Raw genomic sequence first — 19,628 nt, forward strand, 5'->3', positions numbered from 1 at the left:
GGATTTATCTGACAAAGATTTTAAAGCAGCCATCATAAAAATGCCTGAACAAGTAATTACAAATCCTTTTGAAACAAAAAATAGAAAGGCTCCCCAAGGAAATAGTTAACAGAGATTTTTTTTTTTAATGTTGATAAAAGAACCACTATGGTGTACATTTTTGTCCCAGTTTTTTTTTAAAAAAAGAAAGAAAGGCAATTATATAACTGAAAAATACAATAGCCAAAATGGAAAACTCATTGGATGGGTTCTATAATAGAATTAAAATGACAGATGATAGAATCAGTGAACTTGAAAATAAGCAATAGAATTACTAAATCTGAATAACAAAGAGAAGACTGGGGAAAAATGAGACTCAGTGACCTGTGAGACAGTAATAAAGAGTCAGCATTCATATATTTGGAGTCCAAGCAGTAGAGGAGAAAAAAGAATAGAGCTGGATGAATGTGCAAAGAAATAATGGATGAAAACATCTCAAATTTAGCAAAGAATAAATATGCAGGTTCAGGAAGCTGAGTGTACCCCAAACAGGATAGGCTGAAAGAAATCCATGCAAAGACACTTTATAATTAAACCTGTGAAAACTAAAAACAAAGAAGAAAATTAAAGCAGCCAGAGAGAAGGGACACATTACTATAGCAGAACACAATTTGAATGACAGCAGATTTCTCATCAGAAACCATGGGGGCTAGAAAGAGGTGGCACAACATTTTTTAAGTGCTGAAGGAAAAAAACTGTTGACTGAAAGTTCTGTGTCCAGACTGTCCCACAGGAATGAAGGGGAAATAATGATATTCTCAAATGAAGCAAAACTAAAAGTGTTTGTTGCTAGGAAACCTACCCATAAAGAATGGCTATTGGACGTTCTTCAAACAGAAATGAAATGATAAAAAAAGACATCTTGGAGCATCAGGAAGGAAGAAAGAGTAATGGAAAGAGCAGAAGTATGGATACTTACAGTAAACTATGCTTCTCCTCATGAATTTTATAAATCACATTTGATGATTGAACAAAAATTATAATACCATCTAATGCTCAAGACAATAATATTTAAAAGTGGAGAAATTCAAGGAACCTAAATGGAACTGAGATTTCATTTCACTTAAAGTGGTAAATTGCTGATAGCCATCAACTGTGATAAGTCATGTGCGTACAGTATATTGTTATACCCAGAGCAGCAACCACTGCAAAAACTGTGCAAAGAAATGCACTCAAAACCACTACAAATAAATCAAGATGGAATCCTAAGAAATATTTAAGTAACCCACAGGAAGGCAAGAAAAGAGAGAGGAATGTGAAGCAGAGGAAACAAACAAAACAAATGATTAAATGGCACACAACCTCTACCAGATCGATAAATGTCTTAAATATATTTGGTCAAAATACAGTAATTAAAATACAGAGATTGGTAGAGTGCATTAAAAAAAACATCATTTAATTATATACTTTGATAAGAAACCTGCTTCAAATTAAATGATTTAAGTAGGTTGAAAGTAAAAGATGGTAAAAACAAGACCCACCATGGGAATCTGCCTTAATAATATAATTCAAAAGGACAGCAGTTTATAGGAATGAAGATATTAAACATAGTGAAACTGGAAGCAGATTAAATGTGCTACAATAAGACAATGCTGAAATATAAGATTGTGAAACCAAACAATAAAATATGCAACGAGCAGCCCCTTTGACAAACAGTTTGGCAGTTCCTCAAAACATTGTGTTACTATGTGACCCAACAAGTATGCTCCTAGGCGTATTCCAAAGAGAACTGAAAACATATCCACACACAAACTTGTACATGAATGTTCATAGCAACACTATTCATAATAGTCAAAAAGGGAAATGACTATTGCGTTCATCAGTTGATGAATGAATAAACAAAATGTGTATATCCGTACAACAGATTCAGTCATAAAAAATGATGAAGTACTGATACGTGCTACAACATAGATGAACCTTGAAAACATTATGCTAAGTGAAAAGAGCCAGACTATGAATATTCCATTCAATGTAATATAGTTATATTACTTTTATAATTAAAAGTATTCTTTCTATCAAAACCAATACTCTATTCCACCTCTACCATAGGTAATCTAGCTTTCAAGTCACTACTTCATTTGCATCCTGATGGCATATAATACCATCTCCTCCCCAGACTTTTTTCCTCCAGGACAAAGGCTGTATCTTACCCAGTTCTGTCTCCTCGGTGCCTCTCTCATCAGATGCTGACAATCAGTGGGTACCTAATAAATAATTGTCCAGTTAATCTGAATTGAATGTGAATATGCTGAGTATTGTAGCAGAATCATTATGTCTTTCCTGACTTGGGGAATTGCTGGAATAATTCTATCTGTCAACCTAAACAAGAATAGCACATTAGATGTTATAAGAAAAGTGTTTAATACCACAGTTGTGTGTAACTCCTAGGGAATTGTTTATGCCTCCTCTAAACACAGTTTAGGAATTGTTGGCAAAGCCTGATTTAGTAGTACTTCTATAATAAATATAGCCCAAGCCGCTATTTTAAAAAAGAAAAATACAAAGGGACAAAGGCTTTGGTTTTTACAGATCTTAGAATAACGGCGCTGAGTAAGAGTGAGAAGTGGGGTCATCTCAGCCGTCTTCCTGCCCTTGATGACAACACTGTATATGTTCCCACAGATCTGTGTGGCACTTCAATTAATGCATCCCCTGGGAATGATGGCCCTTTGTCAGGCATCAGCCTTGTTAAAACACTCCTCCTGTCATCAATCACATCAGTGAAGCAAAGCCTCCCATCACCAGATAAAGATGCCTCTGTGAACTGCTTCTGTTTGTATCTCTCCAATTAGAAGTTCACCACAAGAGGCAGTTCTGTAGCTGCCAAGTATCCCTAAACTCTTTTTTTCCCCTCATTTTACCATTCTCTTTGTTTTTTTTAATAGATCTTTATTGGAGTATAATTGCTTTACAATGGTGTGTTAGTTTCTGCTTTATAACAAAGTGAATCAGCTATATGTATACATATATCCCCATATCTCCTCCCTCTTGAGCCTCCCTCCCCTCCTCCCTATCCCACCCCTCTAGGTCATCGCAGAGCACCAAGCTGATCTCCCTGTGCTATGCGGCTGTTTCCCACTAGCTATCTGTCTTACATTTGGTAGTGTATATATGTCCATGCCACTCTCTCACTTCGTCCCAGCTTACCCTTCCCCCTCCCCGTGTCCTCAAGTCCATTCTCTATGTTTGCGTCTTTATTCCTGCCCTGCAACTAGGTTCATCAGTACCATTTTTTTTTTCTTTTTAGATTCCGTATATATGTGTTAGTATACATATACTATACATATACATATAGTATTTGTTTTTCTCTTTCTGACTTCACTCTGTATGACAGTCTCTAGGTCCATCCACCTCACTGCAAATAACTCAGTTTTGTTTCTTTTTATGGCTGAGTAATATTCCATTGTATGTATGTGCCACATCTTCTTTAGCCATTCGTCTGTTGATGGACACTTGGGTTGGTTCCGTGTCCTGGCTATTGTGAATAGAGCTGCAGTGAACATTGGGGTGCATGTCCCTTTTTGAATTACAGTTTTCTCAGGGTATCCCTAAAATCGTCTTCCTTCCCTCCCCCGCATCCCCACAGTGGTGAATTTTCAGTTGCTCTCTTCCTCTCATCAAATACAAAATACTGTTACAAAAATGCATTTCCCCCTTTTCAAAAGATTAGAGTAGCAACTATTTGCCCCTACACGGCTATGATCACTTACATGATTGTGTTAATACAACCTGTCATTTTCTTTGATTATAGTATGAAAGGTGTCTAAATCTTTCACTTCATTGCCTTGTTCAGGGAATTTTAGGAGTCACAGAGTAGAAAGCTTATTTTGTTCTTTTTAGGTTACCTTGGAAAGGGATGTCAGGTGGGTTTACCCATGGTCCTCATCAAAGATAACCTCCGCTTTATGGCTTCACACCTTCATGGAAATCAAGCTTGAATTCATCCAGCAGAAGTGCTGGAGTCCTGAGGTCCTGAGCTGTGGGAGGTGGAGAAAGCTGTACTGTGTCCCCCCTGGCTTTTGGAGCCATGAATTCTAGCAATGTATGCCCTCTGCTGTGTGCTCTGTCCTTAACCAGTCCCTGTCTCACAATGACACAAGACTCCCCAGTACACAGATGCTGTGTGCGTGTTCGTATATATGCCATTAGCAACCTCTGTTCCTTATGTGAAGCTCTGTTCCTCTATTACATTCCTCCCTCTGGATATGAATTTTCTGATTATATCCTCTTTGTTTATGTAAGGATTATTGTACTTAAAAAAAAAATCTGAAAAAGAAAAGCAAAAAAGTCCTCCAAACTCTCAATAATGAGTAACAAGATCTACCTCCTCAGGAAAATCTCTGCCAAACCTGAATTATTCAAATGGTAATGATTAACCCATAATGCTTTTTCATTCTACTCAAGGATAATTGCAATCATTGTAGTAATGAGCATGGAGAACAAACGTCTGGATTGTGCTCCCTGAGTCAAGACCACACTGCATTCAAAAAGGTCAGTTCATCGCAGTAGTGGATTTGGTAATTTACTAGGAGGTAATAATGCATTTTCCATGAAATGAGCAAATGAATAGTTTTAAACTTACATCAATTTCCATAATTATTTTATGTGATCCTTCATGGAAAATGAACAGACAATTGGAACAATATTGTATTGTTCAGACATTTGTAGAAAATCACAAAAACTGGCATATGTAAATGTACCTTTCAAGCAATGTGAGTTCCCTGAAAAAGAGAATGAGTTAAGTGTCATAAAGGTTGAGAGACATCATTATATTCACAGATGTTTCCATTAATGACTAAAAACACTGATTAATTCTACAGTATTCTGTTTTAAACTGATGTAAAAATGGAAAGGGACCAAAGAAAGCACCAAAGCCACATTGAAGCTATAAAATGAGATGGGAGCTAGAATATAGGGTATGAGAATCTTGCCGTTCTTCCTCCAAGGCACCTCTTCATGTCAACCCTCTCTCCCTATTCTCATGACTCCTACACTGATCCAGCCCTCCAGATAAGTGCAGCTGGCCTACTGGAAATTTCACGTAAGGATTATTTAACTCAAGATACAAGAGCAGCTCCCCATTAAATAAAATTAAATCAGAATTCTTCAACCGGCCACTTAAGGCCCTTCATCAATGCCTCCACCTTTACCCAACCACCTCTCTCCAAAATGACCCTCCTGGATTTGCAGAACCACTACAGTATGCCCAGACTGGGTTTAGGACCTCTTTTTCAGTTTGGTTCATGCTGTTTTCCTAAAAGCATGTTAGTATGCATTTTGTCTCGTGTGTCTTACCCATCTTTATAATGTTGCCTTATCACAGTGCTCTAGATTTGTACATATGCCTTTATTGCAAGCCAGAGAAAGTCATGACTTTTACTTCTTTGAATTTCCCTCATTGTTGAGGATGTCATTTGTCTGCAGTAAATGCTTATTAAGACTGTAAAACCATGGGATTTAGATGAAACTAGTAGGAATGAAAAATAAACCTTGGTATATAAAATAAGTTACAGGGATTATGTTAATACAGAATTGAGGTGCTCTCCAAGAATTTGGAAAAAAAGATGGAAAACAAGGGGCTAAATAAAGTCTACACACTTAGCATTAAAATTTCCAGCAAACTTTCCTTATCCAGGTAGAAAACTGGTGTATTTTTTTTTTCTGAAGAAATATATGTCCCCAGGGGAAAAAATATCTTCAAAAATTGACACTTGGTGTTCCCCCAATGGAACTGTCAGCTTGCCATTCAACCACCCATGACAAAGTCTGCTAGTTACGAACACCGTCCGTCACACAGAGCTTATCATCCCCTCTTTAGTGTCTTATTCTTAAATTTAAATGAACACATAAGGATAAATAGGTATTTGAGGAGAGCCTCTGATATGAAATAGATCTAAACAAGCAAACAGAAGAAGAAGAACTTAGAGAAATCAGAGACCATGCAGTAAACTTCAAAAAGCAGCTATAATATTTTTAGAGTAATAGGAGATATTACAACACAAAATAAGAATGAGTTTTTGGGGCTCCCCTGGTGGCGCAGTGGTTGAGAATCCGCCTGCCAATGCAGGAGACACGGGTTCGAGCTCTGATCTGGGAGGATCCCACATGCCACAGAGCAACTGGGCCCGTGAGCCACAACTACTGAGCCTGCGCGTCTGGAGCCTGTGCTCCGCAACAAGAGAGGCCGCGATAGTGAGAGGCCCGTGCACCGCGATGAAGAGTGGCCCCCGCTCGCCGCAACTAGAGAAAGCCCTCGCGCAGAAACGAAGACCCAACACAGCCAAAAAATAAAAAAATAATTAATTAAAAAAAAAAAAACAACTGAGCTAGGCATGAGAGTTAGTCTTTATTAAGAAAAAAAAAAAGAATGAGTTTTTGAAATTAAAAATATAATGCCAAGAATTTAAAAAATCAATATACATTTTAAAAGATAAATAACAAAGATTTCTCAGTAGAACAAAAGAAGATAAAGAAATAGGAAATAGAAAAGGGAGTTATGGAAAATTAGAAGACCAATCTAAGAAAAAATAGAAAAATAGAAATACAGATGCACTTGTGGAGACCATGTGACTCTCTTCTGGAGTGAAGGTGCCTTCACCCCCTGGGTCAGGAAGAGAGGGTCTTTGTAAAATGTAGATCTGGATTCTGTAGGTCTGAGGTTGAACCTGAGATTTTTTGCATTTCTGACAAGCTCCTGGGTAAAGTCTGTGCTGGGTCCATGGACCACACTTTGAGTAGCAAGGCTGCGGTCTAGGTCATCTCTGGATCTTCCCTACACTCACCACTGATATCTAAACCATTTGCAGAGTGGGGCCTGGAGGCAGCGGGCAGGGCGGGGGCGGGGCGGGGAGGAGGTGAATATTCCTCAGATCTCTGTGCACCCAAATCTGAACTCTTATCTTTTCTCCAGAACCTCCTTCCCTTAATTATTCTCTCTTATTCAATTATTGACACCTCCATCCTTCCAATTTCTCAAGCAAGGAACCTGAGCATCACTTCCCGCCTCTCTCTTAACTGCCCCAATCTATTTTTCTGTAGATCCTGTTTCCTAGATACGTCTCTCACTGTCTCCTGCTGTCTCTGCCACTGCCTCAAACAAGGCCTCCCCAGGTCACACCGTAGCTGTACCACAACTTCCTCACTCCCTCTGGGTCTGAGACTCAGCTCTGCAGGGATGCTTGTAAAATGCAAACATGACCTCCTATCTAAAATACCCTCATAATTCTCCATTATTTAAAAATAAAATAAGATCTAAACTCATTAAAATAACATTTCCTGGTCCTTCTGGACCTGACTTCCTTTCCCTTTAAAAAATTTCATCTCCCGGAAACACACACCGTTGCAGCCACATTTAGCTCTTTTGTAATTGGAAAGCTTTGGATGTGCCATTTTCTCTGTCTGAAACTCCCAATCCCCCTACTTTGCCTGGAGAAGTCCTGTACATTCTGTAAGACTCAACTGGCTCTTGGGAAGCCTGCATTGCTCTTCCCAGGCAGAGGTAATTCTGTTCTCTGTTGCTTTTGTTGTTGTGTTTTTGTTTTGGTCCTTATCAACGGTCTGATTACAGTGATGCCTTCTTACCCAGCAATCCCCCTCATGTGAACTTCTAGTATACTGGAATTTACTTTCATATATACTTTTGATGACCACAGAATTTTCCTTTGTGAATTATGAGTCACTCGTGAATTTCATTTGTGCATTGTGTTGGGGATTATTAGAAATGGTGGGAACTGAGGATTCAAGCAGAAAAAGGAGGTGAAGTGAATGGGACAGAAGAAGCAAGGGGTGTAAAGAGATGTCTTAGAAAAGTTAAAGGAAGAAGAAAGGAGAAGATAATTCTGATTCTTTTTTGTAAGGAGGAAAGGAGGAAGAGAAGGGAGCTGATACTTCTGTAAGAAGAGCTAAGAAGCTGGGAGGAAGAGAAGAGAGGAAGGTGACACCATGGGGCAGGGTTGGGAGCACAGGTCAGCAGGCCATGCATTATTGATTAGTAACACACTGCCTGTGCAGATGGAGAAGGAGAAAAAACCCTAACTCCACATACCATGTGTAACATCTGCAACAAAGCAAAACACATTGGCATGCACCTTGTTGCAGATGCCAAAGGCTGGAAACCAAGAGTGCAGCAGACCTCTTGATAAACTTAAGATGTGTAAATATCATGGATATTATTAGTGTTCTGAATTAATAATTTATTTTAATGAATGCAAAAAAAAGTGTATTACGGCTTTCTTAGGTGTACTCTCACACTCGGTCCCTCCCATGGAGCAGCTCCTAGAGCAAACCCTCCCTTTCTCTGTTTTCTCAGCTCCATCTCGAGGAAGAGTTTGTTCCTTTTGGGTTGCCTGCTCTTGGAGACTCTAGGATTTAAATCTAATCTTGCTTTCCACCCATCCATGTGGAGTTCTTCCTCGCTTCCTGGCACCACCTTGCCTGGTTCTCAGACACCAGTTAACTTTTGCCTCACATCCCCAGCTGCAGGTCAGCTGTCCCCGTCCTCACTCAAAGTCCTCAATGCATGTCTCTGTTCTGGAATCTTCTTCCATAAAAGGGGAGATTAGACACCCCTGATATTCCTGGTGCCCATGGTTTTTAAGTCAACTGTGGATTCTTCTATCATTTCTTACTTTAAGAAACCCAAGTTCAAGCATAGAAGAGGAAGGAGGGTTATACTTATTTACATGATAACCGCAGTTTACATTTAGTGGACACATCAAATGCCAAAGACCGGATGTGTTAAACATTTTGTATACCTTCAGTGCTGATATTATTATCTTTCTGCTGGTGAAGAAACAGGGTCACATGGTCAGAAAGTGATGGAGCTGGATTTTGAACCCACACGAATGATCTTCCCTAGACCTGACTTTGGAGAGGAAAATCTGCAATGTATTCCACTTTGTATTCCTATCATTTTGTAGAATGGCTAATATGTAAAGGGCACATGAAGAATCTTTGTGGAATGCATTCTGAATTAGGGAGGAAATGGGAGCTTTGCCAGCCAATGAAAGACAGGGTTTCAGGTCAATAGAACATTTACCCTGGGAAAAGGAGAGGGGAGAAAATTCACCTTCTAAGTCTGAGGTCATGGATTCTAAAACTATCTTAATATGTCTTTGCTGAAGAAATTCCAAATAAGACAGGTAAAAAGGATGAGTGATAATGGTGTGGAAACAGCGACTGATTTTTATATTGCTTCCACTGAATCATGTGCAGACTGTCTGACTTGTATATTGATCTCAGCTAGAGTTGATCAGGTGGGCTGAATGTAAAATTCCCTAACTCGTCATTCCAAAGTCAGTCAGACCTTGAAAGCATATTTCTTTCTTTTCTTTCTAGCATGACGGACAATTAGGAATTGGATGGCTAGATTGGGAGCAGAGAAATTATCTTTACTTTGTTTAATAATAAACACATTAGTAACACAGGAAAATTCTGTTAAAAAAAAGGAAGTTCTTATTGAAATCATGCTGGAGACATCTTTTATTGCACTTAACAAATTTGCTGAGTGCAAGTAACCTTTAAGAAAATAGAATCATGAAAATAGTTATGTTCAAAGCTCAGAGTTAGAATTGTCCTTTGTGTTGGAGGATTCTAACCCATCCTATTCTTAAAGTTGACAAGTATTTCACGAAGACAAGATTTCCCTCCACCCCCCGTACCAAACTGTTAAGCTTTTAAACAAAGCTTGAACTAATGAAACTTTAAAAAAATGTATTCAACTTGAAATACGTTGTTGTATGACACCCATTTCTTAAAACGAATAACAGAATAACAAAAAACTCATCACTTGACTTCAGTATCACCTCAAGAAAACAGCAGCTTGCCAGCTAGTTTTGCTAGTTTTGTTCTTGTGGTTGAATAGAACAGGTGTAAAACAGTGTTACATCTCTCCATAATATCAAGTTGCAGAGCCTATTTAAGGGAGTAATTTTTAAGTTCAATGGTATTACATACCTTCACATTGTTGTGCAACCATCACCACTATCTATCTCCAGAACTTTTTTTCATCTTTCCAAAGTGAAACTCTGTACCCATTAAACAGTAACTTACCATTCTCCCTACCCCGCATCTCTGGAAACCACCATTCTACTTTCTGTCTCTATATATCTGACTACTTTAGGTTCTTCATATGAGTGGAATCATCAAGTATTTGCCCTTTTGTGATTGGCTTATTTCAATTAGCATAATGTCTTCAAGGTTCATCCACGTTGTAGCATATGTCAGAGTTTCCTTCCTTTTTAAGGCTGAATAATATTCCATGATATGCATGCAACACATTTTGTTTTTCCATTCATATTGGTCAATGAACACTTGGCTTGCTTCCATGTAATGCTGCTATGAACATAGTTGTACAAATATCTCTTTGAGTCCCTGTTTTCCGTTCTTTCGTGTATATACCCAGAAGTAGAATTCCTGGATCATATGGCAATTCTATGTTGAATTTTTTGAGCAACTGCCACTGTTTTACAGTAACTGTACCATCTTACATTCTCACCAACAGTGTACAAGGGTTCTGATTTTTTCACATCCTCACCCAATACTTACTATTTTCTGCTTTTGTTTGATAGTAACCATCCTATGAGTGTGAAGTGGTGTCTCATTGTGGTTCTGATTTGTATTTCCCTGGTGATTAGTGATGTTGGGCATCTTTTCATGTGTTGTTTGGCTATTTGAATATCTCCTCTGAAGAAATGTTGATTTTCTTTGCCCATTTCTTAATTGGTTTATTTGTTTTTTGCTGTTGAGTTGTAGGAGTTCTTTACAGATTCTGCATATTAACCTCTTATCATATATATGATTTGCAAATTTTTTCCCATTCTTTGAGTTGCCTTTTCGCTCTGTTGATAGTGTCCTTTAATATACAAAAGTTTTTCGTTTTGAAGTAGTCCAATTTATCTATTCTTTTTCTCTTTTGTTGTTTGTGGTCTTGGAGTCACATCAAAGAAATCATTGCGGAATCCAATGTGATGAAGCTTCCCCCTATTTTTTTTCCTAAGAATGTTATGGTTTTATCTCCTATATTTAGGTATTTGGTTCATTTTGAGTTAATTTTTCTACATAATACAAAGTCAGGGTCCAACTTTATTCTTTTGCATGTGGATATCCAATTTTCCCAGAAGCGTTTGTTGAAAGGTGGCTACTTCTTAAGCAAGGATTGTTTTAGTGGATGTTTCCAAAGCAATTTGTTACCATTTCAAAGGTCAAGCAGATAATGATTAAGTTGTGCATCACTTAGAAGTAGATTTTGACCTCTCACAAGTTGAAGAGTACTGAAGATCTAAGATCATTTACATCCCTCAGGAAGAAGAAATAATGTAGCCTTCTAGGGCAAAGAAGGAAGATCTGAAAACTGCAGGACATTCCACTGATCAAAGTACATCTGCTTGGTTTGCTTTCTCCAAACTGCCACACTCAGTTGGGTAGAGCGGCCTCCCTCCTACCTGACAACCTTGGAGGTTGGTGAGGAAGATGTCCTCACTTTTTCTTTGGAGTTTGGTTATTTTATTGACATTTGCTGAATCATATGGTGAAGCTGGAGGACTTGCGCTGCAGAGACAAAAAAGAAATACTGACCTCCAACAGTAAGTAGACACATGGATTATTTCTGCTGATGGACTAGGGTGGTTCCTCGTCAGTTTTCACAAATAACCAGGTAAGCAAAGGTGTAATTTTTCTTGAGGAAAACAATGATGTTAAAAACAAGATAGGGAAAAACAGTTGTATTGATGTATGGAAGTATCTTTTTATACACAAAATTTTCATTTATCATTTTGTAAATTAGGCAAGCATACAATTACTAGGAGATACCTCCAGGAAATTTGCAAAGAAAGAAATGGCAGATGAGCAGGGAGAATTTGGTTGAGTTGACCACAAAGCAAAGGTGTATGCAGTCTGTAGTTATTTGGTGAGAAACTTTGTTCTTTAGACTTAAAAACTATATGCCATAATTACCAATACATTCTCTGGCTTGGATTATGCAGGCCTCGAATGACTGCAGAGAGGGGAAATTTAGTGTTTCTTACTGGATCAACTAAAAACATTGAATTTAGAACTGGATCCCTGGGAAAAATTAAATTAAATGATGAAGATGTTGGCGAATGTTTACATCAGGTAATACACTGGAAATGCATTGAAGTAGTTTTGTATATTCGTATATGGTTACTTGATTGAACAGGCCTATTTTTTTTTGTTTGTTTTTTAAAATTTATTTTATTATTATTTTTTATACAGCAGGTTCTTATTAGTTATCTATTTTATACATATTAGTGCATACATGTCAATCCGAATCTCCCAATTCATCACACCACCACCACCACCACCCGCCACTTTCCCCCCTTGGTGTCCATACGTTTGTTCTCTACATCTGAGTCTCTATATCTGCCTTGCAAACCAGTTCATCTGTACCATTTTTCTAGATTCCACATATATGAGTTAATATATAATATTTGTTTTTCTCTTTCTGACATACTTCACTCTGTATGACAGTCTCTAGGTCCATCCACGTCTCTACAAATGACCCAATTTTGTTCCTTCTTATGGCTGAGTAATATTGCATTGTATATATGTACCACATCTTCTTTATCCATTCGTCTGTCGATGGGCATGTAGGTTGCTTCCATGACCTGGCTATTGTAAATAGTGCTGCAGTGAACATTGGGGTGCATGTGTCTTTTTGAACTATGGTTTTCTCAGGGTATATGCCCAGTAGTGGGATTGCTGGGTCGTATGGTAGTTCTATTTTTAGTTTTTTAAGGAACCTCCATACTGTTCTCCATAGTGGCTGTATCAATTTCCATTCCCACCAACAGTGCAAGAGGGTTCCCTTTTCTCCACACCCTCTCCAGCATTTATTGTTTGTAGGTTTTCTGATGATGCCCATTCTAACTGGTGTGAGAAGGAGGCCTATGTTAATCTGTACTTTGAATCTTTAGCACAGGGAACATAATCGGAGGTGCAACAAGTCCTTGTAAAGAGCAATGCCCTAGGGTTAATGAGGGGTACAGGTAATAATTCTAGCAGGAAGTGGCTCGCTGTGTAGGCTTATTTACTCTAGCCCAGAGAAGATGCAGAGGGTGATAGTGGGGCCTCTTTACAAGGGGACCAAGGATGGAGGGGGACCATAGAAAGGGGTAGATGTGACCAGTTTACTTTTGCCACACAACAGAATTGGCCAGTTATTCTCCTGTCTTATTGAATGTTTTCAGTGCTCATTGTTTTCTACATCATGCAGGCCTATCAGTCATAATGTTAGGAGTTGGTATTTAGAGCTTATTATGGGCTATCCACCGTGCTCAGCACTTTATGTACGTCGTCTCATCTAACCCTCACAGCTGCCCTATGAGGTTGGCGTTATGATTACCCCTTCAGTAAGGGAGGTAGAGGAACTCTGCAGCAACATGTCCAAGGACATACATTAAATGGCTGAGCCAAGATTTAAAACCTGAACAGTCTCATTCCAAGCCAGGCCTCTTTACATGCATTCTAAAGTGTTATTATGGGAAAATATGCAAATGGAAAATTCCTTGATATATTGTTACTGAAAGGGTAAATGGGATTATGCCACAGCTATTTTAGTCCAACGTTTATTATACGTGGCATTGTTCTGGTTTTTCTAATAATGGACAAGATCTCAGGGCTTAAAGTAGAATACCACTCAAATTTTAAAAATTTTATTCTTATATACATGATTTTTTCACTAGCATTCTCTTCCTCCTCCTTTTTCTTCTCCTTCTTTTTAAAATTAGATCCAGAAAAACAAAGATGATATTACGAACTTAAAAAGAGGTGCAATTGGTCTGCCTCAGAATATTTCTAATCAAATCCACCAGCTTGATTCCAAGGTGAGTCTGACCTCCACATCCTCAGAGCAAATGGGTTCTCCTTAATTCAACTTTGTAAATAATTCTTTTGCAGAAGATATACCAAATTTGTATCCTCTTTAGAAATGTAGTGTTGTGATCGTGGGCTTTTGGGTTAAATGACCCAGCTCTAGTAGAGGGTGTAGAGGTGGTGATGGGCCGTGGTTGGAAATTCTGTGACCAGAGCTTGTGGTGTAAGTCAGCTTTGCTCACTTGCTGATAGCACAGGGTGGATGGGTCACTGTCACTTAGGAAAATTCCCAGAGTCACCATGCACAGAGAATCAATGAAACAACTTATCATTGGGTTGTACTTCTTAAAAAACAAAACAAAAAATGCATGCCATGGAAGAGAGTAGGAAGGAAGGGAAGCCTGGAGGGGAGAGAAAAGAGGAGGGAAAAGGCAATAAGAAAAGGAACAAACAGATAAAGTAAGTCCCCAGCAGAAGGTATTAGGAAAATATGTCACAGGATAACATTATATGTGACACGCCTTTGAACCAGCTAACGGATGTTTTCTCCTCCCCACTGCTAGCTCGCGGATCTTGAGAGAAAATTTCAAAGCTTACAGCAGGTAAGTCCCGTAACTACTAGATAGCCAACATCTTTCATTGAAAATGCACTAGAATCATTGATGGAGCTGGTATTCTTATCTTAAGGTGGATGGAGAATCAATATCAAGGACTTTGCTTTTCCCATGATTTAGTTCTCATCACAATTTAAAAAAACTTTTTATTGGAGTATAGTTGATTTATAATGTTGTATTACTTTCTTCTGTACAGCAAAGTGAATCAGTTATGCATATACATATATCCACTCTTTTTTAGATTCTTTTCCCATATAGGTCATTATACAGCATTGAGTAGAGTTCCTTGTGCTCTACGGTAGGTCCTTATAAGTTATCTGTTTTCTATATAGTAGTGTGTCTATGTCAATCCCAATCTCCCAATTTATCCCTCCCCCCACCTTTTCCTCCTGGTAACCATAAGATTGTTTTCTACATCTGTGACTCTCTGTTTTGTAAATAAGTTCATTTAATTCTCATCACAAGTCATGCTTCCCAGGACACAGATGAAGCAAAGTGAGCCTCAGAGAGATGAAGGTCACTGGGCATGTGAAGTCCTCTGACTCTAAGTTTAGCCGTCCATGTGCTCTTCCTCTTCTGCTGGCACTTTTTAACCGTGCAACTTTAGGCTGAAGCTGGTCAGCTAGGGACCATCCAACTTGCTGGTTCTGGCATCCAGGCCTCGGTTTTCAAAGGCCTTACATTTTCTCTAACATTAAACTTAGAAGTCTAGGATGTATCTCAAAATATTCCAAATCTTCTTAAAAGTATATTTGCTGGTAATTAAATATGAACAATTTATTAGAATAAACCTTCCATAACTTTACTACATGCTTGTAAACTAGTCCTTGTAATTTTAGACTTCTTATCCCTTTTGTAGGGAGCTGACATTTTTGAGACTTTCATGGGAGCTGTAAGCTTCCACACAGAGAAATGCATAGAAGGTCTCCATATTTTAAATTTTGAATAAAAGCAAGGGAATTCCAGGTTAAGAATCCCTGCCCCAATATTCTTGGTCTGTTTTTGATTATGCTTCAAATGTTATCCTCTACTTTGGCGTTTTAAATTCGGTGAACAAGTTCTTGTATTCTTTTTGCCGGCTTTGATAATAAATTGCCCTTTCAGCCTTTATCTTTTTATGGAGTAGTGGAGGAATTAAAAATGAGCAAGGCACAGCACGAGCGTTTTCAGTCTCCTAGAGTGCTTCTTCATTCCCACCAAAGGTCAGGAACTGGAGGCCATGGGCCAATGAGCTCAGACTGGCCACCCCCTGCCCATCCCCCCAGGAAGAGTTTTGAATGATTTAGGAATGGGAGTGCCTTCATGCCTTTGGACGGGGCAAGTGCTCTCTGGGCACCACAGGCCCCCAAGTTCCCTATCGTCTTCCTCCTGACTGCTTACGGATTCCATTTCCTGCTGGGCCCCCACGGGCTTTCGAGGTTTTAATCCTCAGTGTTGTCTTGTATGCCAGAAAAAACTCTAAATGAGTTTGTGGTTAATTTTTAATAGTATCCTGTGATGAACAGAGCTAGTTGTGGTACGGGCACGAAGACAGACAGAATAATGGAAGAAAACAGAGCCCAGAAAGAGACCCCCCAGTGTATGGGCACCTGACTTAGTACAAAGGTGGAGAGAGAATGGGCTTTGCACTAAATGGTGCTGAGTCAGCCCGCCATCCTCTGCTCTCAGTTTCATCTGCAAATGGAGGGAACAGACTTCATTTTCTCTCTGAGTCACCAAATTTTTTTTTAAATGTGAAGAATAATTTGCCCCTATTTTAATTTTTAAAACAGAATTAGACAGAGTTTAGGTGAAATTAACGGGATAGCTTTCCTTGCATAATCACTTGTCCTCTCTAAAGAAGTTTCCTCTGCCCCCAAAGGCATTGCAGACCGTACAAGACTGGAACTGGTAGCTGACATAGGGTAAGATTCCCCAGGTTCTGTAGACAAAGGCAGGTCTGTCTGCGACTCTGGTCTGAAAGCAGTCATGTGAGCACAAGAGTGCAGGGTGTATCTAAACCACAGGCCACATTTCCAGTAAAGGGTCTTGGAGTGAAAAGAGTTCAGTTATCTTAACCCAGGGGAGGAGGGGTGGCAGCAAAAGATGATCATATTTCAAATGCTTATCTGGAGGTACCAAAGATAAGAACAACAGCAGAAGAACTGGAACAAGAGAAATGTTCCTGTGATTCCCACACCTGAAATCTTGACCCTTGTCCACCAACGTACATCTGTCGGGTGAACAATGCTTTATCCAAAGAGAGAGTGAGAATCCTCACCTGTCACTCATGCCTCATCCCATCCCTGGTTAAATGCATGTGAACAGTGAAGGAATATGAATAGGACTGATGATATCAAATGCTTTGTTTTTTCATAAGAGAGTTGATACGAAGAAGAATTTAAGTAATGGATTTAAAGTCTGGAGGAAGACCCTCCATTGATCAGGAGTAAAATGTAGTTTTATATACATGCCTGCTCTGAAACACGGAAAGCACGATTGTCTCGCTGACCATCCCGTCTTTGTTTCAGACACATGACAGAAAGGTCTGCAGCAGCAATCCGTGCCAGCACGGCGGAACCTGCCTCAATCTCCAGGATTCCTTTTTTTGTATCTGTCCCTCACCGTGGAAGGTGAGTCACTTGTCTTTGGTTAAAAATGATGGTGAGTCAGCATCGGTGGTTTCCTTGGAGTCCTTCAGACATATTTAATTCTCCATCCAAGGTTTCTAGGATTCTGTGGTCTCCTGAATCAGAATGAATGACACCACGTACGCCAAAATCCAAACAGCGGCGGGCATGATTCTATCACCCACTGAATACTGAGCCATCTTAAGGAGGGTTCACTGGATTGGATACTACGTGTTATTCTGGCTAGCATGAATTTAAATGGTTCAGCCTTGAAAGTACTAAACAAATCTTGATATAGCCTGTACATTTTCCTGTCCTTTTCTATTAATGATGAAAATGTTCCTGACATGTGCATTAAAAAGAAATTATGTGACTATTCCCAGGCAGAGCTCCATAGTGAAATGAGGGTTAGTCTGTGTAAGGATTCTTCTCGTGTGAGTGGTGTGATCTGCGAAGAGCTCTTTGTCTCTGTTGGGCCATACCTGAGTTCCAGAGGAAGGATGACTGGAGATCAGTCTCAGTTTTAATGTATTTGGCTTGACCGAGGATTTCTTTACTGTCCGTGTTTAAATCCTTCAACGTATCCTGTGAAGACTGGCCCCAGATGCTTCTGTGACCTGCGACACCTGACTTTGTTCTTTGTCTGAACGCAGGGTCCTCTGTGCTCCGATGACGTTAACGAATGTGAGATTTACTCAGGAACACCCTTGGGCTGCCAGAATGGAGCCACGTGTATAAATACAGCAGGAAGTTACAGGTGATTTTTTCTTTCCTTTTTTTTTTTTAAACCAATAAGTATTTATTTTTCATACTCACAGGTCTGCATATTGGCCACGGTGGCTCCACCTCATTTAGGCTTGGTCTGCGTGTCTCATTCTTAGGCCTGGGCTGGAGGTGTCCCAGCTGCCTGAGAAATGTCCTTCTCATGGCCAAGGTCAAAAGCCCCCAGAGAGCTAAACAGAAATATGTAAAGTCTCTTAAAGCTTTAGCTCAAAACTGACTGTCACTTTTGCCTGTTTTTTTGGTTTTTAAAAAAAGTATTAGGGTGTGTTTTTGAAGGGCTAAGACATCCCCTGGTTAAAAGTGTCCAAGATTAAGCATCTGTATTACCAGCAAAATTAGGTGCTCCCTGGGGAAGTCACGTGGTGCTTATTTAACATACACGTAGCTATTTACTTAGATGGAAAAAAGCTTGTGTGACCTCAGCTCTCACCCCATGAAGAAATCCTTTCTCTGGAATCTCTGAGGAACGGGAAGGAGGCCACCATGGCTGGGGTAGAGAGTGAGGATGGCCCGGGGCAAGATGAGGCTGAAGGGTTAGCAGGAGTCAGAGCATCAAAGTGGCAGCCACTGAAGAGCCTTACGTAGAAGAGGGAGGGACACCACCCCCCATACCAGCGAGTCCCTGCTGCCCTCATTCCACAGAGTAGAGAGCTGATAGATCACATCAGGACATCTCCATTCAAGCGCTAAGTGCAGTGTTCGCTGTAACCAGAGCAGAGACTGAACCGAGGTTCTCTTCACACGGTTCACGCTCACTGTCTTTCTTCAGTTAGCCATCAGGCCCTCAGCACAGTCGTCAGGCCTCCCCCGTCTTCTCTTCCGATTGCCTCTGTCACGTGGCTCGTCTACTGCATTCTCCTGCTCTGCTCAGGCATCGCCCTCTGCAGGAGAACTTCCCTTCCCTTACAAAGCCGACTTAGGTATCCCGATGCGTCCATGTTCCCATCAAACTCTAGGAATATTGGTCTTGAAAGCTACACTGGCTGATGCACTATCTTGTTAGATAATCAAGTCCAAACATGTACGGCAGATCAATGTCAAACTGTTTCTGTAGTTTCTTAAAAATCACTTAAAAGAAACCCCAAACCTCTAGACATCATCTTTCCCTATAGTTTGGTGGATCTCCTATATTCAGTGATTATTAAAAGGTAAAGAAATTGGTTCTGTTATGACAAAATCTTTGGGTGTGACCTCACTGGAGTAAAGAGCAATTATTTACTCTCTCGCTGGTATCCCTGATGTCTTGTTCTTCAATCCCCTTGTAACAATCCATTCTGACCTGTCCAGCAAAAATGAGCACAGTAATTTTGGTTTTGGCCTTGTCATCTGTTCACACACTATTTTCTCAAAAAGCAACCCCAATCTTCCTCTTTTTCATTTAGTCGATCCTTTTGTTCTTTTGACCTGATCTTAAAATTTTTTGCTCATTGCAAGTTACAAACTTAACTCATTCAAACTTCTGGTGGATGTGTCTGTGAGTTTAAATGTCATGCACACTGTACCGCCTGTGATGTAAATGAACTATTACATTATTAAAGAGCCTTTTGCTCTCTGGATTTTGTTTCTCATTTAAAGGAACCCCCTGATCCCTGCTTTCATAAACATTCAAGCTTGGGCCAGATCCAGAATGCAGGTCTAATCTTTCATTGCCTTGAAAGCATTATCTCCTCATTTCTGTTTATGGGCACTTATCAATGAAAATCGCTGCTTGCAGATATCGGTGGCAAATGACTCCTAGCACTAATCGTTCTCA

At 39.6% G+C, this 19,628-nt stretch overlaps 1 protein-coding gene across 2 annotated transcripts in view; it reads left to right on the forward strand.

Annotated features, from left to right (window-relative positions):
* The first annotated feature begins 4,444 nt into the window (after nucleotides 1-4,444).
* CUBN (cubilin) overlaps nucleotides 4,445-19,628 on the forward strand; it is a 274,317-nt gene continuing 259,133 nt past the window's right edge. For both annotated transcript variants that reach the window (XM_036842057.1, XM_036842058.1), the window contains exons 1-7: nucleotides 4,445-4,530; nucleotides 11,341-11,621; nucleotides 12,021-12,150; nucleotides 13,785-13,880; nucleotides 14,433-14,471; nucleotides 16,994-17,095; nucleotides 17,746-17,849. In XM_036842057.1, the coding sequence (XP_036697952.1) occupies nucleotides 11,509-11,621; nucleotides 12,021-12,150; nucleotides 13,785-13,880; nucleotides 14,433-14,471; nucleotides 16,994-17,095; nucleotides 17,746-17,849 (584 nt within the window). In that variant the 5' untranslated portion in view covers nucleotides 4,445-4,530; nucleotides 11,341-11,508. The remainder of the gene's footprint in view (nucleotides 4,531-11,340; nucleotides 11,622-12,020; nucleotides 12,151-13,784; nucleotides 13,881-14,432; nucleotides 14,472-16,993; nucleotides 17,096-17,745; nucleotides 17,850-19,628) is intronic.

This window comes from Balaenoptera musculus, chromosome 2 (assembly GCF_009873245.2).
Source record: "Balaenoptera musculus isolate JJ_BM4_2016_0621 chromosome 2, mBalMus1.pri.v3, whole genome shotgun sequence".
Classification (NCBI taxonomy): Eukaryota; Metazoa; Chordata; class Mammalia; order Artiodactyla; family Balaenopteridae; genus Balaenoptera; species Balaenoptera musculus.